This window comes from Eleutherodactylus coqui, chromosome 4 (assembly GCF_035609145.1).
Source record: "Eleutherodactylus coqui strain aEleCoq1 chromosome 4, aEleCoq1.hap1, whole genome shotgun sequence".
NCBI classification, from domain to species: Eukaryota; Metazoa; Chordata; class Amphibia; order Anura; family Eleutherodactylidae; genus Eleutherodactylus; species Eleutherodactylus coqui.
In genome coordinates this window covers 209,502,734-209,515,749 of record NC_089840.1, presented here as the reverse complement: position 1 = coordinate 209,515,749, position 13,016 = coordinate 209,502,734, and the positions used below count along the sequence as shown (strand labels likewise).

Here is a 13,016-nt window from a genome sequence, read left to right as displayed (position 1 = left end):
ATCCCCTGTCCAATCACTGGGACCCCAATAGATCTCGAGAATAGGGGACTAAAAGGTCCCTGCAGGAATGAAGCGTAGGATGTGCATGCCTGCTGCCACTCTATTTCAATGGCAGCGCCGGAGATTGCTGAGCACTTGTACTGAGCAATTTCCAGCGCTGCATTGCAACGGTAAAATGGTCCAAAGCCCACTCTCAACTTCTTCAACGGGAGATTCTATCACCAAGGGACACTGAAGATATTTATCTGGATCAAAAAATAATAATTTCGAGATAGAAAGTGTGTCTGTTCTGGTGGACCCAAGCATCAAACCTCTTCAAAGGGAGTCCCATGGACATTTCAAAGCCAGATAATTCCTACCACTAATATCATACTAGCACCATGAAACACGGGGCTCACCTGGGAGAGTCAATTTGGGGGAGAATCAAATCATTGGGTGGCATGGTGGTTTAGTGGTTAGCACTGTTGCCTTGCAACTCTGGGGCCCCGAATTCGAATCCAACTATGGGTAACATCTGTGTGTGGGTTTCCCACCCCAAAAACATTCTAATAGGTGAATATAGATTGTGAGGCTCAATGTTAGTGATGGCAATTTGTGTATAGTGCTGTGGAATATGTACGTGGTATAGAAATGAGTAAAATACATAAAATTTCCCTTTCCTCACACAGTAAGGGCATCCCAGACATCTTTTGAGATGTGTGGGGGTTTCACTTGCTTAAAAAAAGAGAGTTGTTTGCACTTTATTGTGTTCCAATCTTGGTAGTCAACTTGGGAAATAGATGAGGTGCTTATTTTCATATACAGGTTTTCTGTCCACAGGGAAAGGTCCGTGTCTCATGAAGATGTTGTGGGGTTGAGAAATCAAATTACTGGTGGGTATATCATTTTGGCATAAACTGCTTTAAAAAGGGTTAAAAATAGTCGCAAACAGGATGTGCCACAAATTTGTGGGGTAACATTTCCTAAATTTTTTTTATCACTCATCAAATTTGAAAAGTGACAAGAAAAATGGAATACAACCTAAGTAATGTTAACACAACATACACTATTCAGATGGGAGCCACAAGGGCGGTGCAATAAATATGGTCCCTTTTTATTTTTTAAAGTTTTTTAAAGGATTTGTACCTTGCTCTCTAGGGATCAATCCCATTTTTTAAAATCAAAATAGACGGCTCCATATAACGGACATCTGAATAAGGCCTAGTTTTTCTTTTTAGGAATATTCTAATTGGATATCTCTATGTTTTCTTTGTGTGGTCACATGTGGGGCTATGCTTTCCTAAAGGTGGTTTCACATCTGTTTGGGCAGCAGGAAAAGGGGACTCTGCAGCTGAATGGTTCCGTCTCTGGACGGAACCGAACAGCGCGGGGTAGATCCCATATATCTCTAATGTGGTCTGCCAACTTTCCTCCCGCCTTTTTTTCATCTCAACCTCAAATAACTGATAAACTGTTCAATCTAATACTTAAAGGGACTATGCCAAGATTTCAAGTTATCCCCCATTCACAGCATAGGTGATAACTTAGTGATCGGTGCGAGTCCCACAAGTGAGACACCTGCCAATCTCAAGAATGGGAGCCCTGTGTCCCCCTCTGTCTGTCACTGCAGAGGATACTTTTTTCCCCCTGCAGTGCCGTCATAATGAATGAAGTGCTGGCTGAGCATGGATGGTGGACGCTCAATTCATTTCACTGGGGCTGATTGAAATACCCTAGCGCTTGCCGATCCAGTATCATGGCAGCCCCATTGAAAGTGAATAGAGTGCCAGCACACTTGGATGACCATTACTCCTCCTCACTGGAGAGGGTGCAGTAACCCCGCAGTAAGGAGGACAGGGAACACAGTACTCCTGTTCTCAAGATCGGCAGACGTCTCAGCAGTGAGACCTCCACTATCAGCAACTTATCCCCTATCCTGTAGATGGTGACCATACATGGATTTGCCCTATTGATCGAGGCTAATGGCTCCTTCACACACGTGTATGCACAAATACACTTGCCTCAGCGCAACGTATTTGCGTAGTGAATGAAACTTCTTTGTGTGCGTGCCTGCATACTTTATTGTACATATTTGGGCAGGAACGGCATGATCACACCCCCCGCCCTGATTTAAATGGCTATAAAGCCTAATAAGGTCCCAGTGTGAGCTTTTTCTGATGGGTTTGCACAAGTGTAATGTGCATCCTGTTGCGTATTGCATGCGCATTTGCGCAGTTCCCACAGACTTCTATGGGGACCCTTGGCGTGCAAATATGCAGCAAAATAGAGCAGGTCCTATTTTTTGTGCATGAAAAAAAAATGGCTAATAAGAACAAACCCATAGACATAACTGGGTTTTATTCTCTGCGTACTGTGCGCACTAATTCCACGCTCAGAATGTGGGGCGCAATTATGTTCGTCTGAAGGAACCCTAAAGCCGCATGCAGATCTATGGCAGATTGTGAGGCTCAGCCTTAGATTTCTGCTGCGGATTGTGTCAGAACCACGATGGAAAAATCTGCGGTGGAGCTGACAGTTTTTATGCTGTGAACATGTCCTTACTGTGGATGCTGGTCCAGTAGTACCAGTCATTATGTTCATTTATTGATGTGTGTGTTTACATGTCACTTACGTCGGTTCTTGTGGTTTCATGGCAGCTGCAATCTGACTGGACTTCCCATCTGGTCTCTCTTTCACATCCCTTTCTTTGCCGTCCTCTTCTGACTTCTGTACAAGGGTTTCAAGAAAGTGGCAATAAAGTTGCATTATATTACAAAGATGTTCATTTGGAAATATAATGTGGTGTTTGTAGTGTATTTTGAGGCCAAGTAGTGTCCATGTAATTCCATACACAGCATGGCCCCATAATAGCCTATGATGCTATACACAAGGCCTTTTTTTTCAGAGACAAGAAAAAAACTTATGGCTTGTACTATTCCTGTCCGCTTTACGGATGAGAAATAAAACATGCTAATGCTTGTGGATGTGCTGTGTCCGTGTGTATCGGACAGCACAGGGTGTCCGTGTGCTGTCTGATGCGAGTTGCACCTGAATCTCAAGGACACATTTCGCAGTTATAGCTAGTGTGCACCAAGGATATATTTACCTTTTACAGATAGAGCTCTGGCACTACTGCATTGGGTGCAAAAATCTGGGAAATGCAACATATAGGACCATCTGCAGTTTTAGGGCGCCCACCCACTGGCGTTTGCGATTTTCCACGCGTTTTTCACAGCGTTTTTCGCGGCTTTTTCGCGCCTTTTCCGTTAATTTCCATTGACATTCATGGGTGCATTAAGAGAAAAATAAGGAGACATATGCAACTGACAGTTCCTATGTTAAAAATTGCAACGGACCGAAAAAAAAAACGCCAGTGGACAGGAGCACATTCAATACTAATTGCTCTTGAGAAAAAACGCAAAACGCAAAGGAAAAAAAATCGCCAGTTGGTGGGCGCCCTAAGGGTGGCTTCCGACAGGCGTATGTGCAACATATATGCGCCATGAAGGTTGCATTTTACTTTACTTTTTGCCCTGAAGGGGGCAACTCCCATGGGAGCGGGACACAGCCATCCTGTGATTTATGGTTCAAAATATTTATATTAAGGTAAAAAATCCAGTAAAACAAATATACAACACAGATTTATCATATACAGTGCTAATCTAACCAGGCTACTGCGTCTGCAGCAAAATAACAGTAATCAGCGTTACCAACAGCTTGGTACACTGACTTTTACAACCGTGTTTAAAAGTAAAGGGTCAGGGTAATAGGGAGAGAGGAGGAAGGAAAAGAAAATAAGCAAAAAGAAAGGATGAAGATGACTTTGAGAAGAGAAAGGGAAAGGAGGGAAAACAAGGAAGTTTGTCTGGGAAGTGTGGCGGCAGGGAAGGCCCAGTGAATTTTTGAGTCACTATGTTGGCAATGACAAGTTGTGTAAATTTGCAGGTACAACATGATTAAAGAGCCCTGTGTTCAGACTAGAAGGAGATCCAGAAAGCCCAAATAGACCTAAAGCTGTCATCATTCGTGCGAGTTCTTCCATGTACATTACATGGTCCAGTGCCTCCAACCACATCAATCTCGTGAGTGGCAATGGGGATCTCCACAGTCTGAGGATAATCTGACGCATGCCCAAGAGAAAGAATCTAAGTATACCCTTTTGAACTTTAGAGATAGATCCTTGGATCATATTTAAGAGGGCCACATATAGTTACAGCAATATATTTGACCCATGTCTCTTTTGGGAAAGATTGTCCCAACTCTTTTTCCCACCCTCCTATGAAGGGCAATGCACGGTATTGAGTTGCCTCTGCCAAAAAAATTACGGTATACCTTAAGCCCCATTTAGATGGGACGACTGGCGGATATCTCCTCCAGCCGCCCCGCTGTGAAGCAATGATACTCGCTCCCGTGCAACAACACAGGAGCGAGTACATGCGGGGACGAGTCGTCCCATCTAAATGGGGCTTTAGAGACTTCAGCCGCTGTAGGTTCAGACGAAATGCAGAGCTTTTCTAATTGGGATAGCGGGGCGTGTAGTTGTGATCTATGCCTGAGGGATTGAATGTAGTGACAGATTTGTAATTACAGGAACCACGCTGCGGCCCCGTCCTGTGATTTAAAAAGATATGTAGCCTAATTCCAGATGTGCTCTTTTTCCCGCAAAATTGTGCAACGTAACATGCAATTACACGGGTATTAGGTGCGCAAATAGGACTCCTAGGGAGCCTTTGGTGTGGATATGCTCACTAAATTAGAGCATGCTCTGTATTTTTTTGTGCGCACAGAATTCCTGCACAAAAGCGAAAGTGAGGATGGGCCCATTGAAATCAATGGGTTCTGTACTCTGTGTATTGAGCGCGCAAATATGTCCGTGGGAAGCCACCCTTAGGCTAAGTTCACACGGGCGAGCGTGATATAGGGCTGAGAATCCTGCCCCCATATTGCGCTTCCCACTATGTGAATTCCCCAGGGATGCGAGGCGGTTTCATGGCAAAACAGCCTCACAGCACTACGTGTGAAAACAACGGGAACAAAAGTGAGACTGAACCCATTGAAATCAATAGGTTCTATTCTCTGTGTTATGCACATGGGGTTTTCTCGCACACAAAAATGAGCAAAAACACGCTTTTCTGTTTGAGCCTCAATGCTGCCTTCTAACGGGTGAGAACAGTGCGCAAGATTTGTGCATTGCGAGATGCACAGATCTCGCACAATGTGAACCTCATTCTTTTGAATGGGATCATACACATGATTGATCTTTTCCTACATGGCATTGCAATGCAGGAAACAAATGTATTTACAAGGTGTTCTTTGACATCCAGAGGGGAGAGAATATTTAGCAACCAGCTGATCTCCCTCCCAACTGCCAGGTGAGTTTATCTCTATCCTCCTGACCTAGTGTCTGAGCGCATGAATAGTTTTTACTGATGCATCGCAATAGGCCATTGAAGTGAACTGTTGAGCGCAAAAAAACAGTTAATATGCAGGAACATAAAAACACAAGCGTAAGTGATTTTTGGTCGTGTAAATATGTAGTGTATTTTTATGACCAAAATGCGCTTATGCCCATGTGAAAAAGCCCTAATTGTGACCCCCATAGTGGCCCCAATAGTAATAATTACCCCCATAGCGGTCCCAGTAGTAACAGTGCTCTCATAGTGGCCCCAGTAGTGAGATGTGACCCCCATATTGGTCCCAGTAGTAAAAGTGAGCCCCATAGTGGCCCTATTAGTGAAATGTGACCCCCATATTGGTCCCAGTAGTGAAAGTGAGCCCCATAATGGTCCCAGTTGTAACAGTGCCCCCATAGTAGACACAATAGTAACAGTGACCCCAGTAGTGATAGTGATTCTCCAAAGTGGTCCCAGAAGTAACAGTGTCCCCCATAGTGGCTGCAGTAGTAACAGTGTCCCCCATATTGGCTGCAGTAGTAATAGTGATCCCCATAGTGGCTTCAGTAGTAACATTGACCCCCCCCCCCCGCCTCATAGTGGCTTCGGTAGTAATAGTGACCTCTATAGTGGTCCCAGTAGTGATAGTGACCCCCATAGTAGTCCCAGGGATGCTGCCCAGCCAGAGGCCAATAGCAACTTCCCCCCTCCCTATTAGCCTCTGGCCAGGCAGCATCTCTACAAGCTTTATACTCATCTGCAACTCCAGCCTGGTGGCAGCAGCCGCTGCTGAGTCTGGGACTGTTGACCACTCACCTCGGCGTAGACGTCAGCAGTCACAGACTCTACACTGTGCCCTGGACTAGAGCTGCAGGCAGAGTGAGTAGAGGCAACACCTGCTGGGATACATTTGGGTCAGAGTGGAAGCTGCTGCTCCAATGCCTATATAGTGACCGGCAGTCGTAATTGCAATGATTTTATCTTCTCCATCAACTTTCATTTTCTGGAAAACCCCTCTAAATTTCTATGGAACTTTTCACACAGAACTGAATTGTTCTGCAATGTGCAGCTGAATTGGACGTTGCAGAAAACCGAAGTTAAATCCACATGTTTAAATGGGGTTTTCGATGTGAAACTGCTAGTATAACTAAACAATATTCAATGCTGCATCAAAATCTGCATAATTAGACATTCACATTTTGATGCAAAATGTTCCACATTACAGTAAACTGTGCTGTGTGCTGCAGAATAATTCCACCCATGTGAAATTTCCCTAAGGCCTTTTGAACAACAGGTTTCAGTTATTTTGTATAGATGACATACCTGCTTTTTCTGATACACCTCATAATTAATGGCTTTCACTTCTTTTAGCTGTTCTTTGAGACCAATGAGAGTGTCTTGCTTGTCATGAATATCTTTCTCCAAGAAGTTTACTGCAAATTCAATTTCACGTTGCACCCTCACTGGCATTAGATCACTGTCCGATTCCTGAAATGGTGAAAAACATGAGGATTACATAATCCTATGACGAATAAATGCAAGTTTTATGGCATAACAGCTTGTAAAATGCTACCTGAAATCTAAAATGTCTACTGCATGCGTGTCCAGTCTTCCAACTAAGGGCGCCCACCCACTGGCGTTTTTTTTCACTGCGAAATTCGCAGGTTTTTTTTTTCTGCAGGGGGTCTATGGGACTTGTAATGTAAAAATCGCGATCGCGCAAAATCGCGATTTACCGCGATATCGCGATTTTGCGCGATCGCGATTTTAGCTTTGCATGTCCCATAGCCCAAAGACCCCTGCAGAAAAAAAAAACGCTGCGAATTTCGCAGTAAAAAAACGCTAGTGGGTGGGCAGCCTTAGGTCGCTTTTACACGGCCTAGAAACTTGCGCAAGATTTGTGCGTTACGAGACGAACAAATCTCTTGTGAATATGAACCCCATTCTTTTGAATGGAGTCATGTACATGAGCGATGTTTATATATTTACATGGCATGTTCTAACTTTTCACGTTCCTCAGAACGCATCGCCCTTTAATTTCAATGGGACCTCCCACGCATCGCGTGGCGCACGCATGTCATGCGATGTGCATGTGAATACAATGCGAGGTTTCCCATTGAAATTAAAGGGAAACACTTCCAATCCTTTCGCGCATGGAACTCTTGTGAAAGGATCGACGTTTCACAGATGCAATGCGTTTTGCATGATAATCGACGCACATCCGCAGGTTTCCAAGCGCGATGTCATGGTCGCCCATGTGTAGGTAGCCTATAGCCTAAGAGGACATTCCCATCTCTTAAAGTGATGGTATATAGCAGATTCATCACTGCAGCCCCGTCACTGTTTTTCCTTGCACAGGAGCACTCCAACCCATCCAGCTAAGGGTTTCGACAGACAAACGTGTTTTGCAATACAGTCGCTCCTGCACTATTTTTTGGCACAGTGAGTGAGTGTATTTTGCGCACATGCCTGCACAAATATGCAAAGTATTTGCGCAGGAACTGCTTGTTTACACAGGTAGAGGAATCACCCTGCCCTGATTTAAATGGCTAAGTAGCCTAACGAGGTACCAGTGATCGCGGGTATGTGCAGCATTTAACGCAAACCCGCATGCGCAGATGTACATGTTTGCGCAGCTCCCATAGACCTCTAAGGAGCTCTTTGGTGCGCAAATATGCACAAAATAGAGCAGGTCCTATTTTTTGTTCCTGCAAAAAACAGCAGAGAGAATGAACCCATTGAAATCAATACTTTCACTGCAGCAGGGGAATCAAATATACCAGAACTATCTTCACTGCACAATTCCTTTAAAACTGAACTTTTATTAGTTATCCTAAGTGAAATATAAGATGGCGCAAAGAGACAAACAAAAGCATAGAAAGAGTTTTTGTATCTGGGATCCTAATAGTTAAGGGATAAAGGCAGATATGAAGCGAAGTGGTTAGCTTCCTCTATATACCATAAGGTATACCCCAGATACAAATATTAGCTATGAGATTTGTCTGGACGGAGAACAGTTAGGGTATCTATCGTTCGTAGTCCCAAATTAGGTTACTGTTGTCCAGAGATCAGATTTTATCTCAATTCCTGGATTGTGAGAAAAATTCAATGGAGAGAACACCTGACCGGCTCCTCAGGAACCTTAGTGAACAAATGTTCATAATTGTAGTGCTATCCTTACGTGATAATATGACGCAACCATGTTACGCGATGGACATAGTTTCTCACCAAGTTTAACCTGATCCTCTGAAATAGAGGCCAGGACAAACAGCTCGCTGCACTTCTGGTTTTAAGTCCCTATTACAACTTAGTACAATACCATAGATCATGGGACTGTACCCCTCATGAAAAAAAACAGGATAAATACCTCAATTAATGAGGACAGGTATCCCGGAGAGGATTATACTGATAAACCATCCAAGATGAAGGAAAGAGCTATCAAAAATAGTACCAGTCTCCTCTATCAGCAACCAGGAAAAATGCCCTGAGTTAGTGGAGCAAAAGACTGCCTAAAAGGTTCAGGGAGAGGAGCTCCTGATGGTCAATCTGTATAGCATCTAGCTCTCTACTACTGCCTGAATAGGAAATCTTTTCTAAGCTGGCTAAGGTAGAGGAGATTGTGGTGAGGAGCACCAAAATAATAAAACAGGAAGCAGAGCTGCACCTCCAGTCTTGATGGTAGGCTGGAGGTATATGACTTCTCTAGCTCAGATGTCTCCTTTTAAAGCCTTGTAGAGGTCACTCCCCCTGAGGTGTAATACCCAGGCCTCCATTCACAATGCACAGTCGGGACCCTCGGCCCCTTTCTGGGCAGATGGATCCTAATCACACAGCTGAGGACTAATTACATTGCATAGTCAGCTGATCAGCCATTAACACAGACAAAGCTCACCATTCAAATTATGCTAGAGAGCCAGATCCCAAACCCCGATCGAACTCGGCCAATATACTAACCATGCGATATCGCTCTCACCAGTTTGAAGGAGTCGTTAAGATATATTGTATTTTCAGAAAACTTCTAAAGGACCTTTCACACAAGACAGAATTACACAACAGGAATGCAGCCAAATCTGCAGCTGTGGATTTCCACACCAAAATCCATGGATTTTGATGCAGAATTGCATGGGGTTTTTTGTCCATTTTTAATTCCGCATCAAAATTCGCAGGTACGGAATTTACCGCAGCTTGCAGTGCATAGTGCGACTTATTCCGCCCCGTGTAAAAGGTCCCTAAGGGTGTGTTGTTAACACCCCAAAATGTGTTAAGCATACCTGTTTCAGTTGTGATTCATCATGATGAGTGCATATGTCAGTAAAGATTTCACTCATCCCATGTCTTGAATGCTGTCTGTACATCTGCTCAGCCTCTATTTCAGCTTTGGCTGCCTACATGCAAAGCAATTTAATACAATTATATGAAGATACATGGTTGGTCATGGTTGAGATATGGCAAATATTTGGTGGTCTTTAGACGTGAAGTAACATTGTGCAAAAAAAAGTGCAATTCTCTTGGTGAAATGGCTTATCTTTGAGAAACCCATTTACCTCAAGATGTTGCGCTCTCATGAAAATCATGGCATTTTCATTCCTTAGTTGATGATTTTCTTCCTGGAGTTTGATAATATTATTCTGAGCTATAGCCAACTGAAAGATGGAAAGAAGCGCAGTTTAGATGCTAGAGAACAAACTGACCCCTGAGATGGGATTATTCATACTCATATGCTGATCTATAGATACATCAATGTCTCTATAAGTTCTCCACCTTGCTACTGCAGTCATTGTGATGGCCATTTGGAAGTCGTATCGGGTACAAAATGTTTTATACTACTGGAAATCTATTAATTAAACCGTGAAAAAGCCTCCAAACTATTGTCCCTCTTTAACTACAATTCACAGTAGGTTCTATGCATTCCAGTAGGTAGAGTTCTCTGGGCATCCGCCAAAACCAGATTGGTCCATCAGACTGCTTTACCTCACTTGCACATGGAATTCTGCCGTGAGTGATCAACAAAGGATCGGTGATTTATACACGCTTCACACTCATAGCTGAGCTGTTCTTACTCTTAGACGCATCCAATTCACACGGTTGACCAGTAGTTCACGGTTTGACCTGTGGCATAGGTGGCATCCTATGACAGTGCCACAATTAGTCACTGAACTCTTTAGTATGATACATGCTATCGCCAATGATTATCTATGGACATTGCATGGCTGTGCGCTTGATTTTATGTGCCTGTTTGCAGTAGATGTGACTGAAAAACTTGAACTCAATAGTTAGACCGGGGGGTCCACATACTTTTGGCCATATAGTATATATCATTTTTCAAACTGGAAAACAGAAATGTGAAATTGTGAAATTAATCAGAACAGAATTGTGGCCCTCCAAATGGAATGGTGGATATTAACATTAATAAATGTGTGGTCCATCTGGCAAAGATATCAATGGCGAGTAAGGCCCATTCTCAGGTTTCCTACGAGGCCCTTCGATTTCTGTTTATCGCCCTTCTATAATTAGAAAAACTGCAGCATGACAATCACTGGAGGACAATTCTCAACCTATAAAACATTTCTGTGTCTATGATGTAAAGTTTAAAAACAAAATGTCAGTTCATTACACTACAATGAGCAAAAGTCTTTGCTTCTACTATGCCAAAGGGTAGACTTAGACCCTAGGTAGAGTCCCTACGATTCTGTGCTATGATACTCTAACTACTCCGTCTGCTGCATACAGTGAGTCTTCCCTAGAAGCAATGCTTACTAATAGTAGCTCTGTAAAGCAACATCTAATGGAGCATGTCATAGTTTTTGTCAGATTCATATGAAAACTCCACAAAAGATTCTATTTTAAATACATTACCTCTTCAATAAGTTTTGTATTTGACTTTTCCAATGTGTCAATTCTTGCATGAAGACTGCTCACAGTGCCGCTGCAAGTAAGCAAAAGAAGCAACACAGCTTAAGTTACACTGCTATACGAGCCCATGCTCACTTGTTTGTTTACTGCAAAGAAGAAAATTATAGAATTAAAGAGCAAAAAAAAGGTTTCAATTAAAAAGAATTAAAGTCAAGGAATGATAGTATGACTCAGGATCCATCAGTGGTCTCATTAAGTTATGTCCATCAAGTTTCCATTTTTTCAGTTTTTTAAATGTTATTTTTTGTCCATCAGGGACTGGGAAAACCTGTTGGAACAAAATCATGATGCCAGAGTGAACAGAGAATGGCATGTTATAGGAAATGTGAAGTTAGCCATACATGATGTCGTATAACAGCCCAATTCAAGAACTATATATGGAAATTGACTGAGTGCCTCTAATGATCAGAAAGAAACCCTTGATATTAAGGGGTCCTTAATAGGAAATATGCTACTGTTACCTCCGAGCCAGACACTTAAAACTTAGCCCGGATCAGACGTAATTAGTTGTTCAAAAAGATCGGATACACACACAATATATTAATGCTGAGTATAAAATATGAATAATGAAGCCAAAAGTGGAGGGGAAGGGAAATCTGACCCTAAATACCAATGTGATAAGACCCTACATAAAAGCAGAGTACTCATCCTGACAAGGGTGACCACGTCAGGAACATGGAGAGACCCTGACTCTCCCTAGTTGGATTACAGACATATATAAACTGCAGAGAATAACAAGAAACATAGTTTAGATGGAGGTTTGCACACAATGAGCCGGATTCAATACAACAGCAATAAAGTCAGAGATTAGATGTCATAGCACCCCACAATATCCTTTACACTAAACTGACTTATCTGACAATGACAGGAACTGTCAATGTGACCAGAAAAACCCTCAGACTGGAAGTATAACCAGCATCTTCTATGAGGAGGAGCCAGAATAAATGTGTACAGACAGGAGCTGATTGGCCAGTTGTAACACATGTCTCCCAGCCGACCAATCAACTCATAATTCTGCAGAGAAGTGTTCATGTTGGCATCCAGCTCTGAAATGACACTGAGCAGGCCCTGGCATGTGCATCACTATGACTGGGGCTGACGCCATGATGTCACCCCGTACCTGATCCAACATGGCTGGAGACCTGTGACAGCTCCAGCATCATGTCTATATGTACTACTATGGTATATATGGAAATGGATTATTCAATTGGGACAACGCCTTTATAAATCTGACATAGACAGATTTTTCTGGATCTGGCCAGTGTCCCATTACTTTTTACTGTCGGGATGCTGGTTTATAAAGGGAACATAACCTGAAAGATAAGCAGGAGTCACCGCCTGTGGATTTGGCATTTTGCTTTATTTTAAGCATCTAAAAGTTGACTCCTCCTTCTGCCACAATAAGGCTAACTTCACACGGACAAGTGCAATATTGGGCCGTGAATTGCGGCCCGATATCGCACTTGCCAACATGTGATTTTGCCCAGGAAGCAGGGTGTTTTTGTAACAAAATCGCCTCACATCACTTCTGTGAAGTCGCAATCCTCCACTGTGGCGGAGGATCACAGAGTTTCTCCCATTGTTTTCAATATGGAAACATTGTATCGTGTGCACCTAGCACGTGGTGCGATACTGCTGCCAGCCCCATTGAAAACAATGGGCACTGCAATGCGAGAGCATGCAGCAAGACAAAACATGCCACGATTTGTTTCCCGGCTTGCATCGTGGTGC

The 13,016-nt window shown here is 43.1% G+C and overlaps 1 protein-coding gene across 2 annotated transcripts in view; it reads right to left on the bottom strand.

Annotated features, from left to right (window-relative positions):
• RUFY2 (RUN and FYVE domain containing 2) overlaps positions 1-13,016 on the bottom strand; it is a 37,393-nt gene that overhangs the window by 2,715 nt on the left and 21,662 nt on the right. For both annotated transcript variants that reach the window (XM_066600652.1, XM_066600651.1), the window contains exons 9-13: positions 11,229-11,298; positions 9,917-10,015; positions 9,644-9,757; positions 6,696-6,860; positions 2,612-2,706 (exon numbers count right to left, since the gene is read on the bottom strand). In XM_066600652.1, the coding sequence (XP_066456749.1) occupies positions 2,612-2,706; positions 6,696-6,860; positions 9,644-9,757; positions 9,917-10,015; positions 11,229-11,298 (543 nt within the window). The remainder of the gene's footprint in view (positions 1-2,611; positions 2,707-6,695; positions 6,861-9,643; positions 9,758-9,916; positions 10,016-11,228; positions 11,299-13,016) is intronic.